Raw genomic sequence first — 20,614 nt, 5'->3', positions numbered from 1 at the left:
AATCAACATAATTCTTGGCACGGAGGCTCACACCTGTAACTCCAGCACTCTGGGAGGCCAAGGCAAGAAGATCGCCTGAGCGAGAGTTCGAGATCAGCCTGAACAAGAGTGAGACCCCCGTCTCTACTAAAAATAGAAAAATTAGCAGGGCATCATGCACACCTGTAGTCCCAGCTACTGGGGAGGCTGAAGCAGGAGGATCGCTTGAGCCCAGGAATTTGAGGTTGCTGTGAGCTAGGCTGATGCCACGGCACTGTAGCTCAGGCAACAGAGTGAGACTCTGTCTCAAAAAATAAAAAACATAATTCTTATCGCCTTTATTTTCCTAAAACCTGCCCAACTTCCTGCCACCGATGTTCTCTCTCCGTGGTCCTCAGCCTTGGCTGCTGCTCATCAGAATCAGCTGGGGAGATGGGCATTTAAAAAACTCTGATGCCGGGGTCCCAGACTAATTCCATCAGGATCTCTGGGGCTGGGACCATGGCCTCATGATTTAAAAATTTCCCCAGGTGATTCCAGTATGCATCTGTCTTCATTCCCTTCAGTTCACCTTTTCTATCTAATAATTCGCTTGAGCCTCTAATTCTTTTTTGGAAAGTAGCCCACAGTTCTGTCATGTCCACATGTAGCCATTTCATGCATTGGACTTTTGTGGGCTGTTCCTAAAAGGGATGGGTGTATGGTGTCCATCCTGTTTACTGTAAACGGGGACCAGCGCGGAATCTGGGGCTGGGGGCAGCATGATGGTGCCGGGGAGACCAGCTGGAAGCGCCCCGCAGAGAACACAGGTGGGGCTTAAAAGGGAAGCCGGGTGGGCATGAGGAGCTGCAGCAGGACAGGCCCTGCGGGGCAGCTGGGGCTCTGCTTGTTCTTGGCCTGACTAGGAGAAGGGAGAATTTTCCTTTTATCTGCTTCTTTCCACTCAAAACAGTTTAGGACAGAAACCAGCCAACCAACCGACGTGCATACCAATGAAGAATGCCAGGATGGGGCGAGGACTGCAGGGAGCTCCAGGCAGGGCTGGGATGCACAGCGTCCGCACCCTCCACCCTCGCAGCTCTCTCTCCTGCCCTCCTTTCCTGCTTCTCACACGACGGTTTCACTGCTCTGTCTCTGTCCTCTAGGCACAAGGCAGATTGTTTCCTGACAGCTTCCGAGTTTATGTGTTCCATTTCTGGCTAAACAAAGGAACTCAAACCACTTTGTTCCAATTCCACATTTTGCAGCAGAGAATCTTAATGGTTTTGGGTCAGGCATTGCTTGTGGCACACAGACAATTTGTCTATGGCCCAACCAGCAGCTGATTTTGTATGCGGTGGTAACTTTATTTCTTTGGATGGGGGAACAATTTGGCTATAAAATGCACTTGGGATAACTGGGGTTATAGGGTGTGTGCTCTTCCACCTCTATCGCCTCAGTTTCACTGTGATAAATTAATACTCATTGGTCAGAGGGAATCTTCGTGGTTATTTGTCAATTCTCTGATGGCGTGGCCATCAGCCTTAGACGAATGCGCAGGTTGGAGAACACACCGTTGCTGGGACAGCCATCCGTGGCAGAAATGGAACACGTGCGTGTCAGCTGGCTCGTCCGCGCCTGTGTGCACTGCTACCGTTTCGATCCAGACCTTGTCATTACCCAAATTTAGACACAGAGTAAATGTCTCCACAACCTACTAGTGGGACATTGGGCAAGTCATCACCTCTCTAAGGCTCAAGTGTCTTATCTGTAAGATAGAGGATAAAAATAATACTTATCATCATGTGAGGGTTAAACGAAATGAGGCACCTGAAATGCATGGCAGATTTAATAATCACTCAAGATATCTTAAATATTATTGTTTTAATTTTCATTATTAAGGGATCAACCTAGCTCACGAGATCTGCAAAGGAGATATCTTTTGATAGATACATAACAGATGCGCCAGGGCATTATGTTAAAGAGATCTCAAATCAGGATGAATTCTTAAAAAAATTCTACCACCCTTTGCTACAACCTGGCAGTGCTTACCAGTAGGGGTCAAAGGCTATGGGTTCCTTTTCTCTAGACCCAGGGACAAAGTAAAAGGGGTGGGGAGAAAGCCCTTTGCCAATTGGTGACTCTGGCAGGAGGCTGGGTTAGAGATAAGCATTATTGAACGAGCTTCGCTTTGCCCTACACCTAAGGTGATGAAACTGACAGATGTCATGACTTCCAGAAAGAGCAGGAGATAACCTCACTGTCCAGTCAACATTGCTTTTGCGTAGGCCAGAGCATAAGTCCAAGACTGCACGCAGAGGACTACTGGATACATAACTCCCATGTAGGTTGTCCTTTCATTGCTGGCTCTAATCCTGCTAGAGATTTTTGGGGAGGGGGAAGGAAATCAGCATTTTTAAATTATCATGTGCTAAACACTACTATGTGCTGTGTGCAATACAGCAGCCCCCCTCATCTGGGGGTATCCAATTCCAAGACCCCGCAGTGGATGCCTGAAACTGCCGGACACTAGATATACTATGTTTTTCCCTATATATATATACCTATGATAAAGTTTAATTTATAAATTAGGTACAGCAAGAAATTAATAATATCTAACAATAAAATAGAACAATTATAACAATATATTGTAATAAAAATTATGAAGGTTTATCTTTTAATATTTGCTGTATGTGATTTTTTCCTGAATGTCTTTGATTTTACCACCCTAACCCTTAATATTCTCTGCAAAAGAAGGGAAAACACTTTTCTAATAAATTTTTTTACATCATCTTTTATTATAGTCAATAAATATACTTTTATATATGAAATCATCATAGAATTCATATTTTAAGGCACTAAATCTCCAAAGTTAAGGAACCTATTATTATACTTTGCTCTCTAATATCTTTTTTCTTTTTCTTCCTTCATGCTGCAGTAGTGCACTATGCTCTTGAATTTCAAACACCAGAACATGGGAAGCAAAACTACTTAGTTTTGAATTTGCAAGTTTACATTTAATAGAATAATTAAGTACCTTCAGAAATCTCAAGTAAGAAATTAACAGGCCAGAGGCCGACGAACTGATATTCCCGACATGGTTTGATTATCACGTGGTTTATTCTTATTATTAATTTACCTTTTTATTTACAAATCTAAGCTGAGTGACAATTCTAGCTTTAGAGGGTACGATATAGCTAACAGACGAGACGCATCCGCTCACTCTCCGGAACTCTGCAAGTGTATCTTGTTTTAAGCTGCTAATGATTCATGTCTTGAGCCTCTTACTGAGCAGGGCGTGTTTATCTGTGCACGCACTGTTTCTCTTTCTGCTGGGGCTTTCTCTGGAGTTGGCGGTGCCACCGCTGAGCAGCTGCAGGTGTGCTTCCTTCGGCACCTGCAAGACAGGCACAAACCACCTCTGAACCAACCGGCCTCATGGGACTGACTTCACAGACCAACTAACCAGCACAGAAAAACAAAGCAAAACAGTGCTGGGTGTTCCCCCTAACCCCCTTGTTCGTCTATCTTCAATAGACACTGGAAATGTGATGTCAACATAAAATCTGGGACTCCAAGTCAAGATTTCATAAAAATGTGTGGCAATTTTGATTTTTTTTTCAAGATCCTTTTCAACGTTTGGCGAACTAGTTTTTACAGTTGTGACTCTGTCTTAGACTTGATAAGCTACTCTTGAACCATCAGAAAATAACTGATTCCTGCAACTGGTTTGTGTTGTTCGAGGAGACAGAAGCCATCCTGTTGGCGGATCATCTGCTCCCACTCAAACAGCCCAATGTTTTTCAATTACGAAAAGATTTTGCTGACTGGCCTGGATGTGCAGGCAGGCTCTAGGCACTGAATGTTCCTTTATGCATCTAAGTCGTGAACAAATAACAAATTATGCAACACAGCCTCTCGAGGTTTTGCCTTTCTGTTCCTAACCCGGGGTGCTCTTTCTCACACCGTGGGCAGTGTGAGGGGAGAATGGAAAAGCCCTCGGCTGGAAGCACATCAATGCAGGAACTAGGCCACTGGGTTCCAGACGGTTCCCAGGCCCTGCTGCCATTCGAGGTTAGCATTAAGTTCATTTCAGAACTGAACTCTGGCGCTTTGGAACCACGCGGCGTGGCTGACGCTTGCGCTGGCTGCAAACAGCAGCGTGTGGGGGCCACAGGCGCTGTTGGGGGTCCCCAGAGCAGACGGGAAGGAGCTTGGGCCATTGCTGTCATCTATGTTAAAGGCACTCTTTGCAGGTCTGAGGGTTGGTTTTTTGTTTCTGTTTCTCATATGGGAATGATCCTGTAAGAATGGATCTTTGGCTTTATTCTCCTGAAGCAACAGGACACGTGCCTTGGAAATTTAATCGTGCACGCAGCAGTGCAACAGGAAGCACACCTGAGCACAGGCCAGTTTTGTTCTAGTGGTTGCTGTACAGTTGTTTGTAAAAATTTGCATTCCTTTTCCTTAAATTCCCAAAGTTTTAAACTTTCCCTCTACAAATAAAGTAGCCAACCCTTACCTCTGTTTTGCATGGAGGAGTCTCAGAAATCACACTTGCAGTTTGGGCTCCCAGGGCTTCTTCTAAAACTAAATCAAGGAAGATGTAATGGAGAAGAGAGAATAACAACTATCTTTAAAAAAAAAAAACCTTTGTGGTATCTATATGAATACCTTTAATGAAGAATAGAGAAGTAAATGTCATGTGTTTAAAAAGTATTGCTATTAAAATTGCTTTTAGCCTGGGCGCGGTGGCTCACACCTGTAATCCTAGCACTCTGGGAGGCAAAGGCAGGAGATTGCTTGAGCTTAGGAGTTCCAGATCAGCCGGAGCAAGAGTGAGACACCCGCCCCATCTCTACTAAAACCAGAAAAATTAGCTGGGTGTGGTAGCATGTGTCTGTAGTCCCAGCCATTGAGGAAGCTGGGGCAGAAGGATCGCTTGAGTCCAGGAGTTTGAGGTTGCTGTGAGCTAGGCTGACACCACAGCACTCTAGCCCAGGCAACAGAGCAGGACTTTGTCTCAAAAAAAAAAAAAAACAAACAAAAAACCATATATATATATCTCAAGCAACAACAAAATGATCTATCATTTTAATAGTGCTTTTTACTTTCTAATCTATATTCCTAACAGAAAAATAAACTAATTTAATTACATGATATAGGGAAACAAAGGACACATTTTTATGACTGTAATTCTGAATGACAAACAAGTCCTTAAAAGTTAAATTGTAATAAAACTATTTTAATAATTTTAAGTACCAATGACTGAATATTTTAGTAATATATTAAATTATTATTTTAAAGAAGCAGCAAAGGAAAAAATTAAAACAAAGTTGAGCAATTCAGCATATAGCAAAAAATTGGTACCTATAGGCTATAATGTTTATTGAAACATTTCACGTATATTGAGGCACAATGCTGGATAACCGCACGCTGCAGTATTTACGGTACGTGGTGCAATGCAGACATGCAGCTTTAAATATACTAGCTATTCTAAAGTAAAAAGAAATTATAAAAATTAAAGTGTACTATTTCAGTAAAAATCTTAGATTAGGAATTACATGAGTGCAAACTGAAATTTTCAATTTAATAACTAAGAGTCCATGTAGGTGTTATTTTTTGGCGATCTTTTTCTAGTTCTAAATGGAAAGTTACGCATTTATTTCTGTCCTGCCTCACTTCCGCCTTGAATAACAAGGGAATACAGGGGCAGGTATGCCCAGGCTAGGGTGGGGGAGTTTGGGGGCAGGAGCAAGGAGACATCTTAAACGTCCCTGGACTGACCTGTTAGGACCCGGTCCAGCTGGTCCACCAGGAACTCTGCATCTTCTCCGGCGAAGCACATGGGCGGCTTTAGTTTCAGCACATTTCTATGGGGGCCGTCGGCACTGAGCAGCACACCTTTCTCTTTCATCCTGATTGGTGCAGAAGATACACGTGAGTGCATACGAATGGTAACTAAGGCTATTTAAGAATGATGGAACAAGAGCGGTTACGCATTCTGCAATCATGAAGGCCACATTTATAAGCTGCATGTGTCTTAAAATTTTCCTTTTTCAGAGAGGCAGGAGGAAGTAAAACACGATTTCGGGCGGGGTGGGCGCTTGGAGCCAAGAGGCCGGTGGGCGCGGGGGGACTGACTTGTAGATGACGTGCTGAGCTTCGGCTGTGGCAGGGGTCCTTTGCTGGGGGTCCTTCACTAAGTCGATTCCGACAAAAAGGCCAACGCCCCTGAGGGAGTGAAGGAAGACAGCCTGACACACGCTCCGTCAAGCACTGCGTCGCCACAAAGCGTTGACAGGGTCCCCAAACTTCAGTTTAATTTGAAACTTTCATGCAACATGCCAGTGTAGTGTTCACAGTGGTTTCTAATGTTTGTCATCCAAATTTCTTCTCAATTATTTAAAAAGGCTTAAACAATCCTCTCATGCTATTTAGTTTCTTAGGGCGATAATGATGGTAAATGTTTACATACATCTATGAAAAATGTCCAGCTTTTCCGGATAGCATTTTAAATAATTTTCAATAGATCCTTTAGTGTTACTTTAAGTTCCTTCTTTTTATCTTTTGGGTGCTGAGATTATCTCAGCTTTATTAACAGAGAAAAGGTGTAAAGGTCGGGAAAGATATATACCGACATGCTACCGGTGGTGGTAGCTGGGTTCTGGAGTAAAAATGAATTTTGATTTCTCTGGGGTTTTTGTGTGTTTTCTCTTTTTTTCTATATAAGATAAAATCTTAGCTATTTTCATTTTGAATAAATAACTACATGACAACTTCATGATAAACATACCTAATATCTCCTATCAAAGGGTGTTTAGCCTTCTGTTTATTCAGTAACTCAGTAAGATAATTCCCTACTTTCAAGGCGTTTCCTTGAAGGTCTTCATTTTCAATTATATCCAGGACAGCCAAACCAACAGCACAAGATACCGGATTTCCTCCAAACTGTACAAAAAAATAGATGAGAAACATAACAGTTGAATTGGCTATATTGCTTCACCTATAAGAAATTATATATTGAAGATACAAGTTCTATATAATTTTCTCTTATAATATTAGTTTCTCAGATTTAGAATATAACATGATTCCATTCATTCAGGATTGAGTGAAAATTCATTGCAAATTATATTCTCCAACACAACCTCTGCTAGATAACTTGTCTAAAGAAGTATCAAGGAATTTATTGGCTCGTCCAAACAGAAAACAGACATTAAGTTGGGAATTAAGATTTTCAGAGTAGAGTGTGGTTCATTGAGGAAATAGGGGTTTCTACCACTGAAGAGCTGGGTGAAAACAACTAAGCAATGACATTTTCTCCAAATAATTTGTGTCCTTAGAGTAGATTTTTACCTTCAGCTTTTTTTTTTTTGAGACAGAGTCTCACTTTGTTGCCCAGGCTTGAGTGAGTGCCGTGGCATCAGCCTAGCTCACAGCAACCTCAAACTCTTGGGCTCAAGCAATCCAATCCTGTCTCAGCCTCCTCAGCAGCTGGGACTGCAGGCATGCGCCACTATGCCCAGCTAATTTTTTCTCTATATATTAGTTGGCCAATTAATTTCTTTCTATTTATAGTAGAGACAGGGTCTCGCTCTTGCTCAGGCTGGATTAGAACTCCTGACCTCGAGCAATCTGCCCACCTCGGCCTTCCAGAGAGCTAGGATTACAGGCGTGAGCCACCGCGCCCGGCCTTACCTTCAGGTGTAACAGATCCTGTCACACACACTGCACAAACTACATAATTTTTCCAAGCTTAAAGCTTATGACTTTGGGGAATAAAACCAAGCAAATAAAAATTCATAGATAAAAATTTAGCATTTCTTATGACAGCCATACAACGTTCATTGTACTGAGTCATCCGAACACTTTATGATACAAAACAAAGGAGATCGTTTCACCTTTAATGAAAATACCATAGCCTCTATGTCAGGGGTCCTCAAACTTTTTAAACAGGGTCCAGGTCACTGTCCCTCAGACCGCTGGAGAGTGTGGGGCACATTCCACACATGCGCACTGCGGGCCCGGGACACGAGTCAGCTGCTAAGCAGGAAAGGCAGTGGCAGCAAAAACACCCAGCGGGCCAGATAAATGTCCTAGGTGGGCCGTAGTTTGAGGACCCCTGCTCTAGAGTTTAGCAGGGCCACCACCTATCATTGGAAAAATTAAGACGATTTTAGGAAGGGGAAAGATACGAAAATACAAGGAGCATTTTGCTAGACAGAATGAAATATGGTTAGATCAAAGTTTGGCTAGGCTCCTGGCAGGGTTAGCTGGCAATACTGAGCTTTATTCTTTACTACATTTGCAAGAAGTGTAAGAACACACATTTATTTTTCCCTCTTAGCATTAAAGTTGGAGACCGGAATTTACCGTATTGAAATACTCCATCCCAGAGCTGCTGAACGCTTCTGCAATTTCTCTGGTTGTGACCACACATGCCATGGGGTGGCCGTTGCCCATTGGTTTCCCCATAGTGACGATGTCCGGAACAAAGTCTTCGCCATGCATTTGGAAGCTCCAGAAGTGACTCCCAACCCGGCCAAAGCCTACCTGAACTTCATCAGCTATAAACACACCCCCTGCTCCCCGCACGTATCTGAAAAGCAAAGAGGCAACCTAATGCCTTCAGGTCACTGAGTCCCCAAACCCACCCACAAAGATGCAGAGTATGGAAGAAAAAAGGGTCGTTAACCTGAAGCCTTAATCATTGTTAAAAACTTTCAGTACTCCAAACCCCACATAGACATCACTGATTTTACAATATAATCATGTAATTTCTAGATTAGGTATATCCCATATTTTCAGGTTTGTGCTGCTTAAAGTAAGCTATATTGCAGTATTTTAAGCAGGAAAAGGAAGGCTGGAACAATCGGCTTTTAGCAGGGTTCATCTCAGATGTTTACTAATTGGCAAGTCTTGTGCACCAGCCAGGGAGGGAGGACGCCAGGCTGGGGGCTGCAGCCAAGGCCTGAGGTGCCCCTGCCGGGCCACGAGCGAACCCTTTATTGGCTGGATCTTGGAAAAGGTTGGGGTAGCGTCCAGGAGTCCTGGGACGGCGGGCACTCAGGTGTGGCTATTTGCCAGCTAATCTGGAAGAACTTCAGTATTTTAGCAACCAGCATGGCCCCACAGAAGTGTCACAGTGCCCTCGTCTGACCCAGGACGCCCAAGTCAAGTACATACTCTGCCACTTTCTGGAAGTAGCCTGCTGGAGGAATTATTTGTCCGCCACAACTCTGCATGGATTCAGCAATAAAGGCAGCAATCTACACAAGACAAGATGGGGTCAAAGTCCATTAGCCCCCTTCCTACCCCCTGAAAGAGAGGATCTCTTATAGAGCAGGTTATTTAAAAAATGGCTACGAATAGACCCGTTCCAAGTGGCACATAGGCCATTTGATTGAAAGGAAAAGAAAGCAACTGATTTAAAACATTAGTTACTAGGCCACCACGAGAGATAGAGATGAGAGGGTGACTTCCATTTCCCCATCATTAATTTACGTGCAGTGGTTTCATTAGGATGTGCTGAATTAGACTGATGTTTCGATCAGCCTTGATATAAACCTCGAAAAATTACCCAGGTTCCAAAGTCACTGCTGTGGTCCCCCTCTCCTCAGCTTTGTGGAATATTGCTGGAGGCTGAATTCGCACCTCGGAAATGGGAGGGTGACTTGTGGCCACACACTGTGATTACTGTGCTATGTTTCCAGGGCTTGCCCTGACCCAGGCTTAACTCAATAGAGGGCAGTTAACAAAAGTACCTACAGATGAAGTGTTCTAGAGGCGGGGAGAGTAGGAAAGAGCCCTGAAGTAGGAAGAGAAACCGCAAAAATAAAAAAATAAAAATAAAAAAGTGTGAGCTAAATCAAGGGAACCAAGAGTCTAGTTCAGGTTCTTAGTAAGTGTATTACCTTGGGTTAACTCCTTCACTTTTCAGTTATTTGGTGATTTCTGCTCTAAAACTCCCCAACTTTCCCAGCACATCTGATATTTAGAAGTCCCTATCTTATATTTGCTCACTCCTTTCAGCGCTGCTAACACGACAGCATCAGTCCAGTAACTACTGAATGCTAACCCTAACCCCATTATGTTCTTGAAAAACTATCCATATCCTCTTTTAGTAAGAAAGAGTCCATACAATCTTGTTAATGTAATTTTTTTTTCTTGAAAGCATTGTTTACCATTCAGGTAAAGAGGTATAGGCTATGTTTGGAGGGTAGCTGTGCCCACCACTGTGGCTCCAGCGCAAGGCTGTATTTGAAGAGGAAGAGTTTGATGTTCCACACGATAGAGCTTTAGGTCTACCCTTGAAGATACATCACATAAGGAGATAAGAAAAAACAAATGGGTTGGGAAGAAAAAGAAGAGAAATAGCTGAGAAATGTGAAGTTAGTCATGAAGACAAAAATATTTTAATTAATTTGAAAAAAGCAAAGGCTTCATTTTCAATTTAATTACAGATTTTTTTTTTTTGAGACAGAGTCTCACTCTGTTGCCCAGGCTAGAGTGAGTGCCGTGGCGTCAGCCTGGCTCACAGCAACCTCAGACTCCTGGGCTCAAGTGATTCTCTTGCCTCAGCCTACTGAGTAGCTGGGACTACAGGCATGCGCCACCATGCCTGGCTAATTTTTTAAATATATTCTTAGTTGGCTGATTAATTTCTATTTGTAGTAGAGATGGAGGTCTCACTCTTGCTCAGGCTGGTCTCGAACTCCTGAGCTCAAACGATCCACCTGCCTTGGCCTAATTATGGATTTCTTAAATTGCCACATCTATGCCATAAGCCAGTTTAAAGGCAAAGTATTGTCAAGTTGCATCAAAAATCCATATAAGTAACCCCCAAATGGGCCAAGAATGGAACATTAAGCTGAAGACTGAGAAAATGAGAACCTGTTTTTCCTGCTTCCTGAGGATTCTGGTTCCGTTTTAGATTGCAAGAATGCATATGTGCCTTGGCTCACCAGGTGCAGACCATCCCAGGCTCCGTGGCTTCAGGAAGGTCGAGCTGGTTCAAGGGAAGCACCAAGCTCCCTCCTCTGTCTCTTCTCTTCCCGTCACCATGCATTGATGCCTCGGGCCATTGTCAGTGGAATGGTCTGTCCCTGAGCTGCCACCTCTCCTAATCCCCTCTTCCTCCACCCCCCTGGACTAGACCCTGCACGCCACTGACAGGTCAGAATTAGGCCATAGGTTCTGGAACGGGCAGAGCGATTGTGTTTCCAGGATAAATTAAGAGTAGACAGTCTAGAAGCATGACTGTAATAATGCACTTTTGGAAATATGAACCAAGTAACCAGAGAAGGACAAAAAAGGAAGTTAGAGCTAATCATTTTTTCCATCTCCCCAGTGAATTACAACAGTTTTGATCCATTTTATAAATGATGTTAAGAATGTTTCCGAAACTGCAAATACAAACCTTCCTTCCACTGTCCTGAGCTTCTTCAATGATGCTCTTCACTTCTTCTGCGTACGCAGCGGCTGGGTCAGCGTGGTCTTCTCTGTATTTTCCCCTGTAAGTGTCTGGGACTGGTGCCTGAACACAGCAAATCACGCAGTTTCTCATTATTTGCCTCTTTGACAAGCTTTATTTTTTTAAAAAAAGGCATTTTCCCGCAAGGGCCTGTTAGAGAGGTGATCATATGGATGGAAGTGACTCTAGGTACTTTTGCTCTTTTTTTCTTTTGCTCTTTTTTTCTTTTTTCTGAATTCTGTGAAGAACTGACATCTTTGAGTTGTGAACAGGAGCTTGGATTTGCTCCCAGACTATAATTTAATTTAATTTTGAACAGTCACATACACTCAGTTCAAGTCTGAATTGAGTTGGCATCAGTGATAAAAAAAGGCAATTGATAATCGAAGAGCAAAAAATCAAAATGATAGCTCTGAATAACATACTCTATTACTAAATTAATATGCCTATTATAATGTTCATCAATGAACTGTAAGCCATATTCTGTCATTATCTCGCTCTTTGACTCTAGCAAGTCACATAGCTGCTCCAATCTTAGTTTATTTTTCATGATTTCATTTCGATGAAAGTATTGGGCTGGATTATCACAGCATTCTTCCAGCGCCAACAGTCGGATTTTAAGATTCGAAGATACTTACCACATGTACAAACTCTTTCTTGACATCTTTGCCCTTCCGAAACTTGTATGGACTGATCTCAATTAAGGATGATAGGTGGCCATGGTAAGCACTGAAAAGAAAAACTAGGTAACCAAAATCACTCCAGGAGGGAGGGTTTTCTAATATGTGAGAAACAGTGTTGCATTTATTCAGGAAGACTCAACACTGGTGCCAAATTTAAACATACAGGAATTTTTATTTTTTTTTTTTTGAGACAGAGTCTCCCTCTGTTGCTGGGGCTAGAGTGCCATGGTGTCAGCCTAGCTCACAGTAACCTCAAACTCCTGGGCTCAAGCGATCCTCCTGCCTCAGCCTCCCAAGTGGCTGGGACTACAGGCATGCGCCACTCTACCCGGCTAATTTTTTCTCTGTATATTTTTAGCTGGCCAATTAATTTCTTTTATAGTAGAGACAGGGTCTCGCCTTGTTCAGGCTGGTCTCAAACTCCTGAGCAATCCTCCCGCCTCGGCCTCCCAGAGTGCTAGGATTACAGGTGTGAGCCACCGCGCCTGGCCTCTATTAAGTTTTAAAAACAACTTTATATCATAGAATGAGCACATATTTCTATTTGGGATGATTTCTAAAGGATGTCCAATTGCAAAAATCGGACAAATACTACTTGGAAAGGTACAGAAGGTCTCTTCAAGAACCCATATTGAGATGTGATTAAAAGGCTGTGAAGTTCCTTTCTCTCACTTAAAATTCAAGTGGCTATGATATTCTTTTTTCTGTTTCTTGTCTGGAGACATAACTGGGAGATCTGGAAAGAAAATTATAAAAGGCCCGTGAATCGATAAAGCAAAGAGGAAGAACTTGCCCTGCCGTAGATTAAGACATGCCACAAAACCACAGAAATACATTAGTGTGGTTCGGGAATAAGAACAAAGATACCAGTAGAACGGAAACAGCTCGGAGACACTTCCACAGGTATATGACAACAAAATGGACTCCAATTCACTCTAAGGAGTAAATTAGGAAGGTAGTAGAAGAAAATGCAGAATATCTTTGTGATCTGCAGGGTGGGACAGGTGGGAAGAGAGAGATTCACAAAATTCAAAAAACACAAACTAAAGACAAAATCTTTTCTATTTGATTTAATCAGACTCAAAGATTTCCATTGAAGGACGCCAAACACGAAGTTAAAAGACAGATGGTAGATTGAGAAAAGATATTTAAAATATCTCAACTTAAAAGGGCCTAACCTGATGACTCTCAACTCTGCCTGCATATTAAGATCAGTTGGAGACTCTAAAAGAAAATTATGATTCCCTAGAATCCGCCTCTAGAGATTCCCCCTTAATTGGTCTGGGTGGGGCCTTGGCATCTAAAAAATATTTCCCCAGATGAATATAAATTGCAGTCAATGTTGAGATCCTCTGACCTAGACTACACAAAGCAACAACAAACCAGTGAGAAAAAGATGGGAATCCCAACAGAAAAATGAGAAAAGAATCTGAACAGGCAATTCTCTGGAGATCATAAAAGCATCAAACTCAAACTCTTGATTAGAAAAATGCAAATTAAAACAACATTAAGATGCTATTTTATACCTCCTAGACTGGCAAAAATTAGGAAAACATTATAAAGCTGGACAATAAGTTTTCGTGAGGGTGTGGGGAAAGCGGGAACTTGTCATCACTGTGTAGAATGTGGCAGCCTTCGAGCGGCCCCACGTGGCCGAGTTCTGTCAAATTAGCCATGTTTGTGGCCCACCCCTGGCCTAGCCATCCTGCTCCTGAGTATTTACCCCTAATAAAGCCTCAGGAAGATCGACCAGGGCACACGTACAAGTGTGCTCACTGCCGCGCGCCTGGTCGCTGGGGGTAGGGGGCAGTCACCGCATCCACCATGGGGACACTATGTCATAGAACTACGCCACAGTCCCCTAAGGCAGCCATCCCCACACATGGCTACCGCGGGCTGGAAATGCAGCTAGTCTGATCGGAGACAAGCTGTAGAAGACTTAGTACCCAAAAAAGTAAAATATCTCCATATCTTTTATATTGATTACACATCGAAATGATAAGCACCTTAGCTATAATGGCTACTGGAACATTGCAAATTGTCTATACGGCTCACATTACATTTCTCCTGGGCAGCACTGAGATGACTAGAACAGACGTCTGCCCAGCGACATAGAGTTCTCGAAACAGTGCTGAGAGCAAAAGGTGGAAACAGAAAGAGACCGTTGCAATTTCTGTAAAATTAAAACAGATGTACATAAAAGACACATTTTACATAAATACAAAAATAAAAGATATATATTAAATAAATCAAAATAGCTGTCTATGGGTGAGGGAGGATGAGAATAAATAAGAGACCCCAGGCTGTCACACGGTAATATTCAGAGCCTGGGAGCATGCCAGGTTCCATGGCACAGGCCACCTCGCGGACCCGACTGAATCAGGCAGTGTGAGACGGGGAGCGCCCTGGGTCCTCCTGAGGGTCCTGTATGAGTGAAAGGAGGCGGCAGGGTCGGAGACGGAGGAGGCTGAGGCCGAGATCAGGAGCCAAGGAAGCCCCAGAGCCCCCAGGAGCGCAGCCCTGTCGATGCCTTAACTTCAGCTCAGTGGGACCTATTTTGGGTTTCTCACCTACAGAAACGTAAGAGAATCAGTGTGTAACACGCCGGTAACAAACACGGCGACAGTAGAGAGCGGGTACGCTAACCGTCGCACAGGGCCAGAGCAGCCGACACAAGGCCCAAAACGGGACGTGTCCCCTTCCACCCTCTGCATCCAGGGTGCGCGGGGGAAGGGCAGGCAACTCCGTCTCTGAAGGCGCCTGCTGCTTGGAAACCCGCGTCCCAGACTTACTGCTCAAGAGTGATCACATCTTGGTGGCCTCTGAACTGCCGGGCCAGGCGTAAGGCTAAGTCATTGGCTTCAGATCTAGGGAGATAACAGAGAGGGGGCAAGGTGACATCATCTCTTTATAAAATATTCTAAATGTTAAGTACAAAAGTTGTATGATTACATTTATTCCGAAAATTTATAAAGGAGTAAGTTGAAGTCCTCTCCTTCCCCTTCCATCTCGCCACCCCGCGATCCCACTGGGCCCTTCTCCTACAAAGGCCCCAGATGCTTTCAACAGAGACTGAGCTGCACAGAAGAGGGCAAATAAAAATCAAGGGTGTCCTGCCCATGTCAAACGTCAGTCCAGTCCAGCCACATCAGCACATGAGCCGCTCTGGGGACACGGAGCCCGCGCTGAGGCTGGTCTTAACAGAAGGTGCGGCGTCTGCGGGGCATGGCGGGGCTGCCCAACGTTGCTATATTCATCCAATGTTTATGATCAGTTTCCTTATTTCTAAAATGAGGATCTTATTTTTTCTCTCTGGTTCAGAGTCTAAACACGCTATCCAGACACGGAGGAAGAAAATAATCATTATTGTAATGTTCACTACCTGCCAGACACTATGCTGAGTGCTTTACTTATGTTTATTCTCATAACAACTCTGCAAGACAGGTATTGCCATCTCTTTTTTATGGATGAGGAAACAGCCTCAGAGAAGGTAAGTAACCAGAATGAATCTGATAGCTCATAAGAAGTAGAGCCAGGATTCAGACTGAAGCCTGTTTAACTTCAAGACTATAATTCTTTGTCCTAGATGTGCTCTGCCATATCCAGTCTCTGTGGACAGTGTTGTTTGGCCTTGATTTCTCTTTGACAGTGTAGAATTCCTTAGAAATGGAAGTCAAATATTATGCTTCATTTATTAAAGGCAATAATGCCTTATAACAAGTTAGATTCTAAGAAACCTTCTTAATTCTTTACAAAGAAGAATAATCTTCTGGCTATAAATTTGGTTTTAAGATATGTCATTGAAAAGTGACTCACAGAAAATCATATAACGAACATTCACAGAATTTCTAATAGTTAATTTTAATATACGTGTATCATTTTTAAAGAAATAGGAGTTTCTGCTATATAGACAGCCCCCCCAATGTAACATTGCATTTTGAGCCTGTATTTAGGCACACATTTTCAAAAACATACTTTTTAATATCTGCATAACATTTCGTAGAATGGATATTATAATTTGAATTTACAGAATTTTAAAGCTGGAATGTATTCACTTGAATTTCCTTCTTTCCTTTCTGTTGGGAAAATAAGCTCAATTTCTTTAAGAAAACAAATTAATCAAAAAGCTTAAAAACGTTTTAGCTTGTTTAGTAGTTACTTCTTTGCTAGAATTCCTTATGCCCGCTTTGAGAGAACGGTCTTGGCCTGTGAATTCCTTAGCTACTCACTCCAGCCCCAGGAGGTGAGCATCATGGACCAGTTAGGTTCAGAGTCATGCAAGGAGGCGGAAGAACCAGAAAGGCCAGGCTGGTGAGCGCTCACTGAGTGAACTACAAGAATCTCAAACCTTTTTAGACATCTGCGCTCCACCACGAATCAATTGCAAGGAAAGGTTTGCATGAGAAAGTAGAGAGTTTAGTAGAAATGGGGGCGGAGGGTGGGGATGGGGTGGGGAGCTGCAAACATACCCTGAATTTGTAAAATAGCAAACAGAGAGTTTCTCCGGCAGGGTTGCTGAAAGGCGCTTGGCATACTCGACAATGTTGTCGTGGAGGAATCGGGAATTCGTATTGAGAAGCTCCATCTGCTTCAGGGCAGCTCTGACCACTTCTGGGTGGCAATGTCCCACTAAAATTTGAGACAAAAGCCCAAGAAATAAGTCACAATGCTAAGTGCCTGGGAAGTCAGGGGAATTATGAAGCAAGAAAAAAATTAGTTGAGTTTCTTTCTCTTGCAGATTTTGCTGCAATTTTCCCCTGCTAGGACTGCTGGCCCACTCAGCAAAGAAACTGCAGCCACTGCAGTTCCTGAGACAAATATTAACTGTTCCAAGTCTGCCTCTTTCCATAAACATTGTCTTCAAAGCACTGCAGAGGCAGGACATTTACCGTGGGCAACGTTGTTGATGCAATCCAAATACCGTTCTCCCTTCTCGTCAAACATGTACTGCCTCTGGGCTCGCACTATTTTCACGGGATCCGCAGCAAAGAAAACTTTGCATGAGGGCCTACAAAGAATCAAAAGAAACATTTTGGTCCGTCGGACTTCTCAGTGCTTTTCCTTCACAAGGAAGGTCACCATCAGTGGAAAATTACAGTTGCATAAAGGACAGGGAAAGCCCAACCTGAGCGACATACATTTCATATCAGCCCGGGGCCTTTTACCTTAATCCCGTCTTGGTGACATTGTTCACATTTCTTGTGCTGGTTATTCAATTCACCCAGACTTGACAACTTATTCACAGGCCTGTGGGTCAGATCCCTGACGGCGCTGATCACACAGACCAATAACCAATTTTCCTTTGGGACATTTTGTTCTCTCAGAAAAAGAAAATAAGCAAACCTTTTTTGGGGGTCTTACTATGTCTCAGAAACTGTTACATATAAGTATTATCTCATTTAATCATCTCAACAATCCTATAAACCAGGAGTTATTATCATTCTCACTTTTACAGGGGAGGAGACCAAGGCACAGAGAAATTAAGAAACTTGCTCAAGGTTGCACAGCTAATAAGTGAGAAAATCAGGATTTGAAAGCAGACTGTGTTGTAACAGCCCGAGATATCTTTGTTTCTCTTTCTCTCTCCTTCTGATCTAATTTATAAAGAAATAAATAGCACTATGATCTAAATACAAATAACTTAGAGTTAAACACATGAAGGAGCTTGTGTGAAATGACCTATAAAAGCTAAGGTATTTTGGCTGGTACTTGTCCTGTCCAACTGTCCTGTTTTCCATTCTTAAACAATGAAATTCAATCATTCTTCTAACCTCTTCATGCACTCTTTTGAGCATAATAAAAATTCACCCATATTTTCAGTTATTTGAATGAATGGGGTATAAATTTTAGCAGCAGAAACATCCTAAGTATCTGATCTTGGTTTTATGGTCATTTAAGAACTAAAGTTGAACACATACATACATGTATATATATAAATACACATGTATATACACACATGTATTTACTTTGGTGATTTTGCATACACAAAACTCCACACACAGTGGAGGCAGTTCTAGCGGTAATCAGATACTTATAACATGTGACTGTTTAGAAAATATTTTGATTATTGTGAGCAGTGATTTCAAATTTTAAAATTGCTTAAGGTTGTGTTCTATATAACTGCTATTTTTGAATATCATCAGCTAAAATGAAAATAATATTTAATAAGAACTTCATATTGGTTCAGACTCAGCTGTTAGTTTATAGCTACAAGTTAAAATCCAAAGACAACCTTTGTTAGGAATGTGAGCTGAGAGCTGCAGACTTCAACCCCCTCGCCAGTCAGACTCCAGGTAAAATCCTCCTTCCAGGCAGCCCCTGCTATCTTCCTGCTCTTACTGAATTTGTTCGGCTCTCATCAGAAACCACTGGGTCTTCAATAGAGTCTACGGGATTGAACACTAACAGGAGTGATTAGAAAGAGTGGGGTGGGCCAGGCGCGGTGGCTCACGCCTGTAATCCTAGCACTCTGGGAGGCCCAGGTGGGCGGATTGCTCAAGGTCAGGAGTTCGAAACCATCCTGAGCAAGAGCAAGAACAGTCTTTACCCCACTTTGGGTTGCGGGAGACCTGACAAGGCTCCTAAACACTTGGAAATCTCCCTGGTTGAGGTCAGGAAGCTCAGCACGGGAAACTGTCCAGCATTTAGCCCAAGAGGACATTGGGTCTTTTCTTTCCTGAGTTCCCCAGTTCTCAAGAACCCCCCCCAACCCCCCACCCCGCCCCAGAAGTTAACTGCAGATTGACACTTAAGTCAGGCGACTTTGCAGCTGACGGCCACTGCCATCATTTATTCATTTTCTCTTGCACCTTTTCAAAAGCCAGCCACAAGACACTAACACACGTATCCATTTCGTCTGCTCAGTGCTGTGAAGTAGCAAGTTAGTCCTTTCACAGAAGAGGAAATTAAAGTGACTAGACAAGGCCGGTGCGGTGGCTCACGCCTGTAATCCTAGCACTCTGGGAGGCCAAGGCAGGAGGACCACTCAAGGTCAGGAGTTTGAAACTAGCCTGAGCAAGAGCAAGACCCGTCTCTACTAAAAATAGAAAGAAATTAATTGACCAACTAAAAACATATATAGAAAAGATTAGCCGGGCATGGTGGCGCATGCCTGTAGTCCCAGCTACTCGGGAGGCTGAGGCGGGAGGATTGCTTGAGCCCAGGAGTTGGAGGCTGCTGTGAGCTAGGCTGACGCCACAGCACTCTAGCCTGACAGAGTGAGACTCTGTCTCAAAATAAAATAAAATGAAATAAATAAAGGACATAATTCAGCAGCATTAAGTACATTCACGATGTTGCGCATTCACACCACTTTCTAGTCCGTAGCGCTTTCGTGACCCCAAGTAGGAATCCGCGTGCCCACTGAGCAGTACTTGCTTCCTCGCTCTCACAGCCCAGATTTCGTCGAGGAAAAAACAGTAAAGGGACCTGACAGCGGTCACGCAGGGCCTGTGACGCCCGGCAGGGCGGGCCCAGGAGGGCGCAGCAGGCCGTTCCCGGACCCGCATCTCTGCGCCCGACGGCGGGCGGGCGGGCGGGCGGGCAGCGGCGCGCAAGGGGGCCTGCAGCCCTCCGGCCGCGGCCTGGGGCGCCGCTCGCTGCCTTAGCCCTGCCCGCCGGCCGGCGCGCGAGGGGCCGCCGCAGACCCACGCCCGGGCGCCCGCTGCCCTCGCGGAGCCGTCTCTGGGCTCGCCGTTTTCGAGCACTTTCGGGCTGGGGCTGGCGAGGAGCCGCCGCGACCCCGAGCGCCGAGACCCCCCGGCGCGCCTCGATTCCCCGCTCCCGCCGCAGGGCCGCGGGGGCGCGCAGCGCGGCGCTCCGGGGTCCAGGCGCGCCCCCGGGAGCGCGTGCGCAGGCGGCGGGGGCGCGCCGGGCTGGCGGCCGCCGGGGCCGGGTCCCGCCGCTCCGCGCCCCGCCGGTCGCTTACCCGATGTGCCTGCCCCGCAGCGCCAGGGTGTCGCGCTTGCTGTACAGCTCGCACATGGCGCGCGGGCTGCCTGCGGCCGCCGTCCTCCGCGGCCCGCGTGGGGCTCCCCGCCCTGGGCGCCCGAGGTCACCGGCGGCATCAGCCCGCCGGGCTCATCTCCCTTTTAAGTGTCGCCCTGACTTTGCCCTTGGCCAAGCCCCTCCCCTCCCTCCGCCCGGCGCCCGTCCCGCCCGGCGCCCGTCCCGCCCTGCACTGGCCGCTGCTTTCCCGACTCGGCGGGCCTTGCCTTTCCTCCTTTGCGGCCTGCGAGTCTCCTGGCCACCGTCTTTCTGGAGACTTGACTTTGCTGTGGAAATGCAGAGATAGGCGCTCCGGCACGGCAGGACCGCGGCTGCCGTGGCTCACAGGCCGGTCCCCAACCTGCCGTGCGCTCCCGCGAGCGCGCCCTAGCGACGGGTGGCCGGCGCGGCCCGCGGTCCTCAGGGCGAGGCGAGCGCTGGCCCCTTTGCTAACTGCGGAAAGCGAGGCTGTTCCCTGATCCCTGTTCCCTGCCTGGTGGTGAACGCGGGGCTC

General features: G+C 44.9%; 1 protein-coding gene across 4 annotated transcripts; it reads right to left on the bottom strand.

Annotated features, from left to right (window-relative positions):
- Window positions 1-2,953: 2,953 nt before the first annotated feature.
- On the bottom strand, window positions 2,954-20,486 carry ETNPPL (ethanolamine-phosphate phospho-lyase). Of its 4 annotated transcripts, none has more exons than XM_012766236.3 (13): window positions 20,328-20,486; window positions 17,004-17,122; window positions 16,584-16,743; window positions 14,907-14,981; window positions 12,070-12,160; window positions 11,378-11,494; window positions 9,145-9,227; window positions 8,332-8,557; window positions 6,755-6,909; window positions 6,103-6,192; window positions 5,746-5,876; window positions 4,481-4,548; window positions 2,954-3,355 (listed from the first exon to the last, which is right to left on the bottom strand). In XM_012766236.3, the coding sequence occupies exons 2-13, from the start codon at window positions 17,056-17,058 to the stop codon at window positions 3,227-3,229; spliced, it is 1,380 nt and encodes a 459-aa protein (XP_012621690.2). In that variant the 5' UTR covers window positions 17,059-17,122; window positions 20,328-20,486; the 3' UTR covers window positions 2,954-3,226. The 4 variants fall into 4 exon arrangements, with proteins under 4 accessions (XP_012621690.2, XP_012621686.2, XP_012621688.2 ...); XM_012766232.2 differs by lacking the exon at window positions 20,328-20,486 and adding an exon at window positions 20,042-20,178; XM_012766234.3 differs by lacking the exon at window positions 20,328-20,486 and adding an exon at window positions 18,347-18,513.
- Between the last annotated feature and the right edge of the window lie 128 nt (window positions 20,487-20,614).

Source organism: Microcebus murinus, chromosome 27 (genome assembly GCF_040939455.1).
Source record: "Microcebus murinus isolate Inina chromosome 27, M.murinus_Inina_mat1.0, whole genome shotgun sequence".
Taxonomy (NCBI): Eukaryota; Metazoa; Chordata; class Mammalia; order Primates; family Cheirogaleidae; genus Microcebus; species Microcebus murinus.
The sequence above is the reverse complement of the archived record's forward strand: the minus strand, read 5'-3'. Positions and strand labels throughout refer to the sequence as shown.

What these genes read in the sequence shown, in the direction of transcription:
- ETNPPL (XM_012766232.2), bottom strand. Translation starts at nt 20,097, where the DNA reads ATGTGCGAGCTGTACAGCAAGCGCGACACCCTGGCGCTGCGGGGCAGG. An exon ending in CATCAACAACGTTGCCCACG is followed by an intron (nt 16,744 to 17,003) that starts GTAAATGTCCTG and finishes CTCAAATTTTAG; the next exon opens with TGGGACATTGCCACCCAGAA. An exon ending in TACTTCCAGAAAGTGGCAGA is followed by an intron (nt 8,558 to 9,144) that starts GTATGTACTTGA and finishes TTTGCTTTTCAG; the next exon opens with ATACGTGCGGGGAGCAGGGG.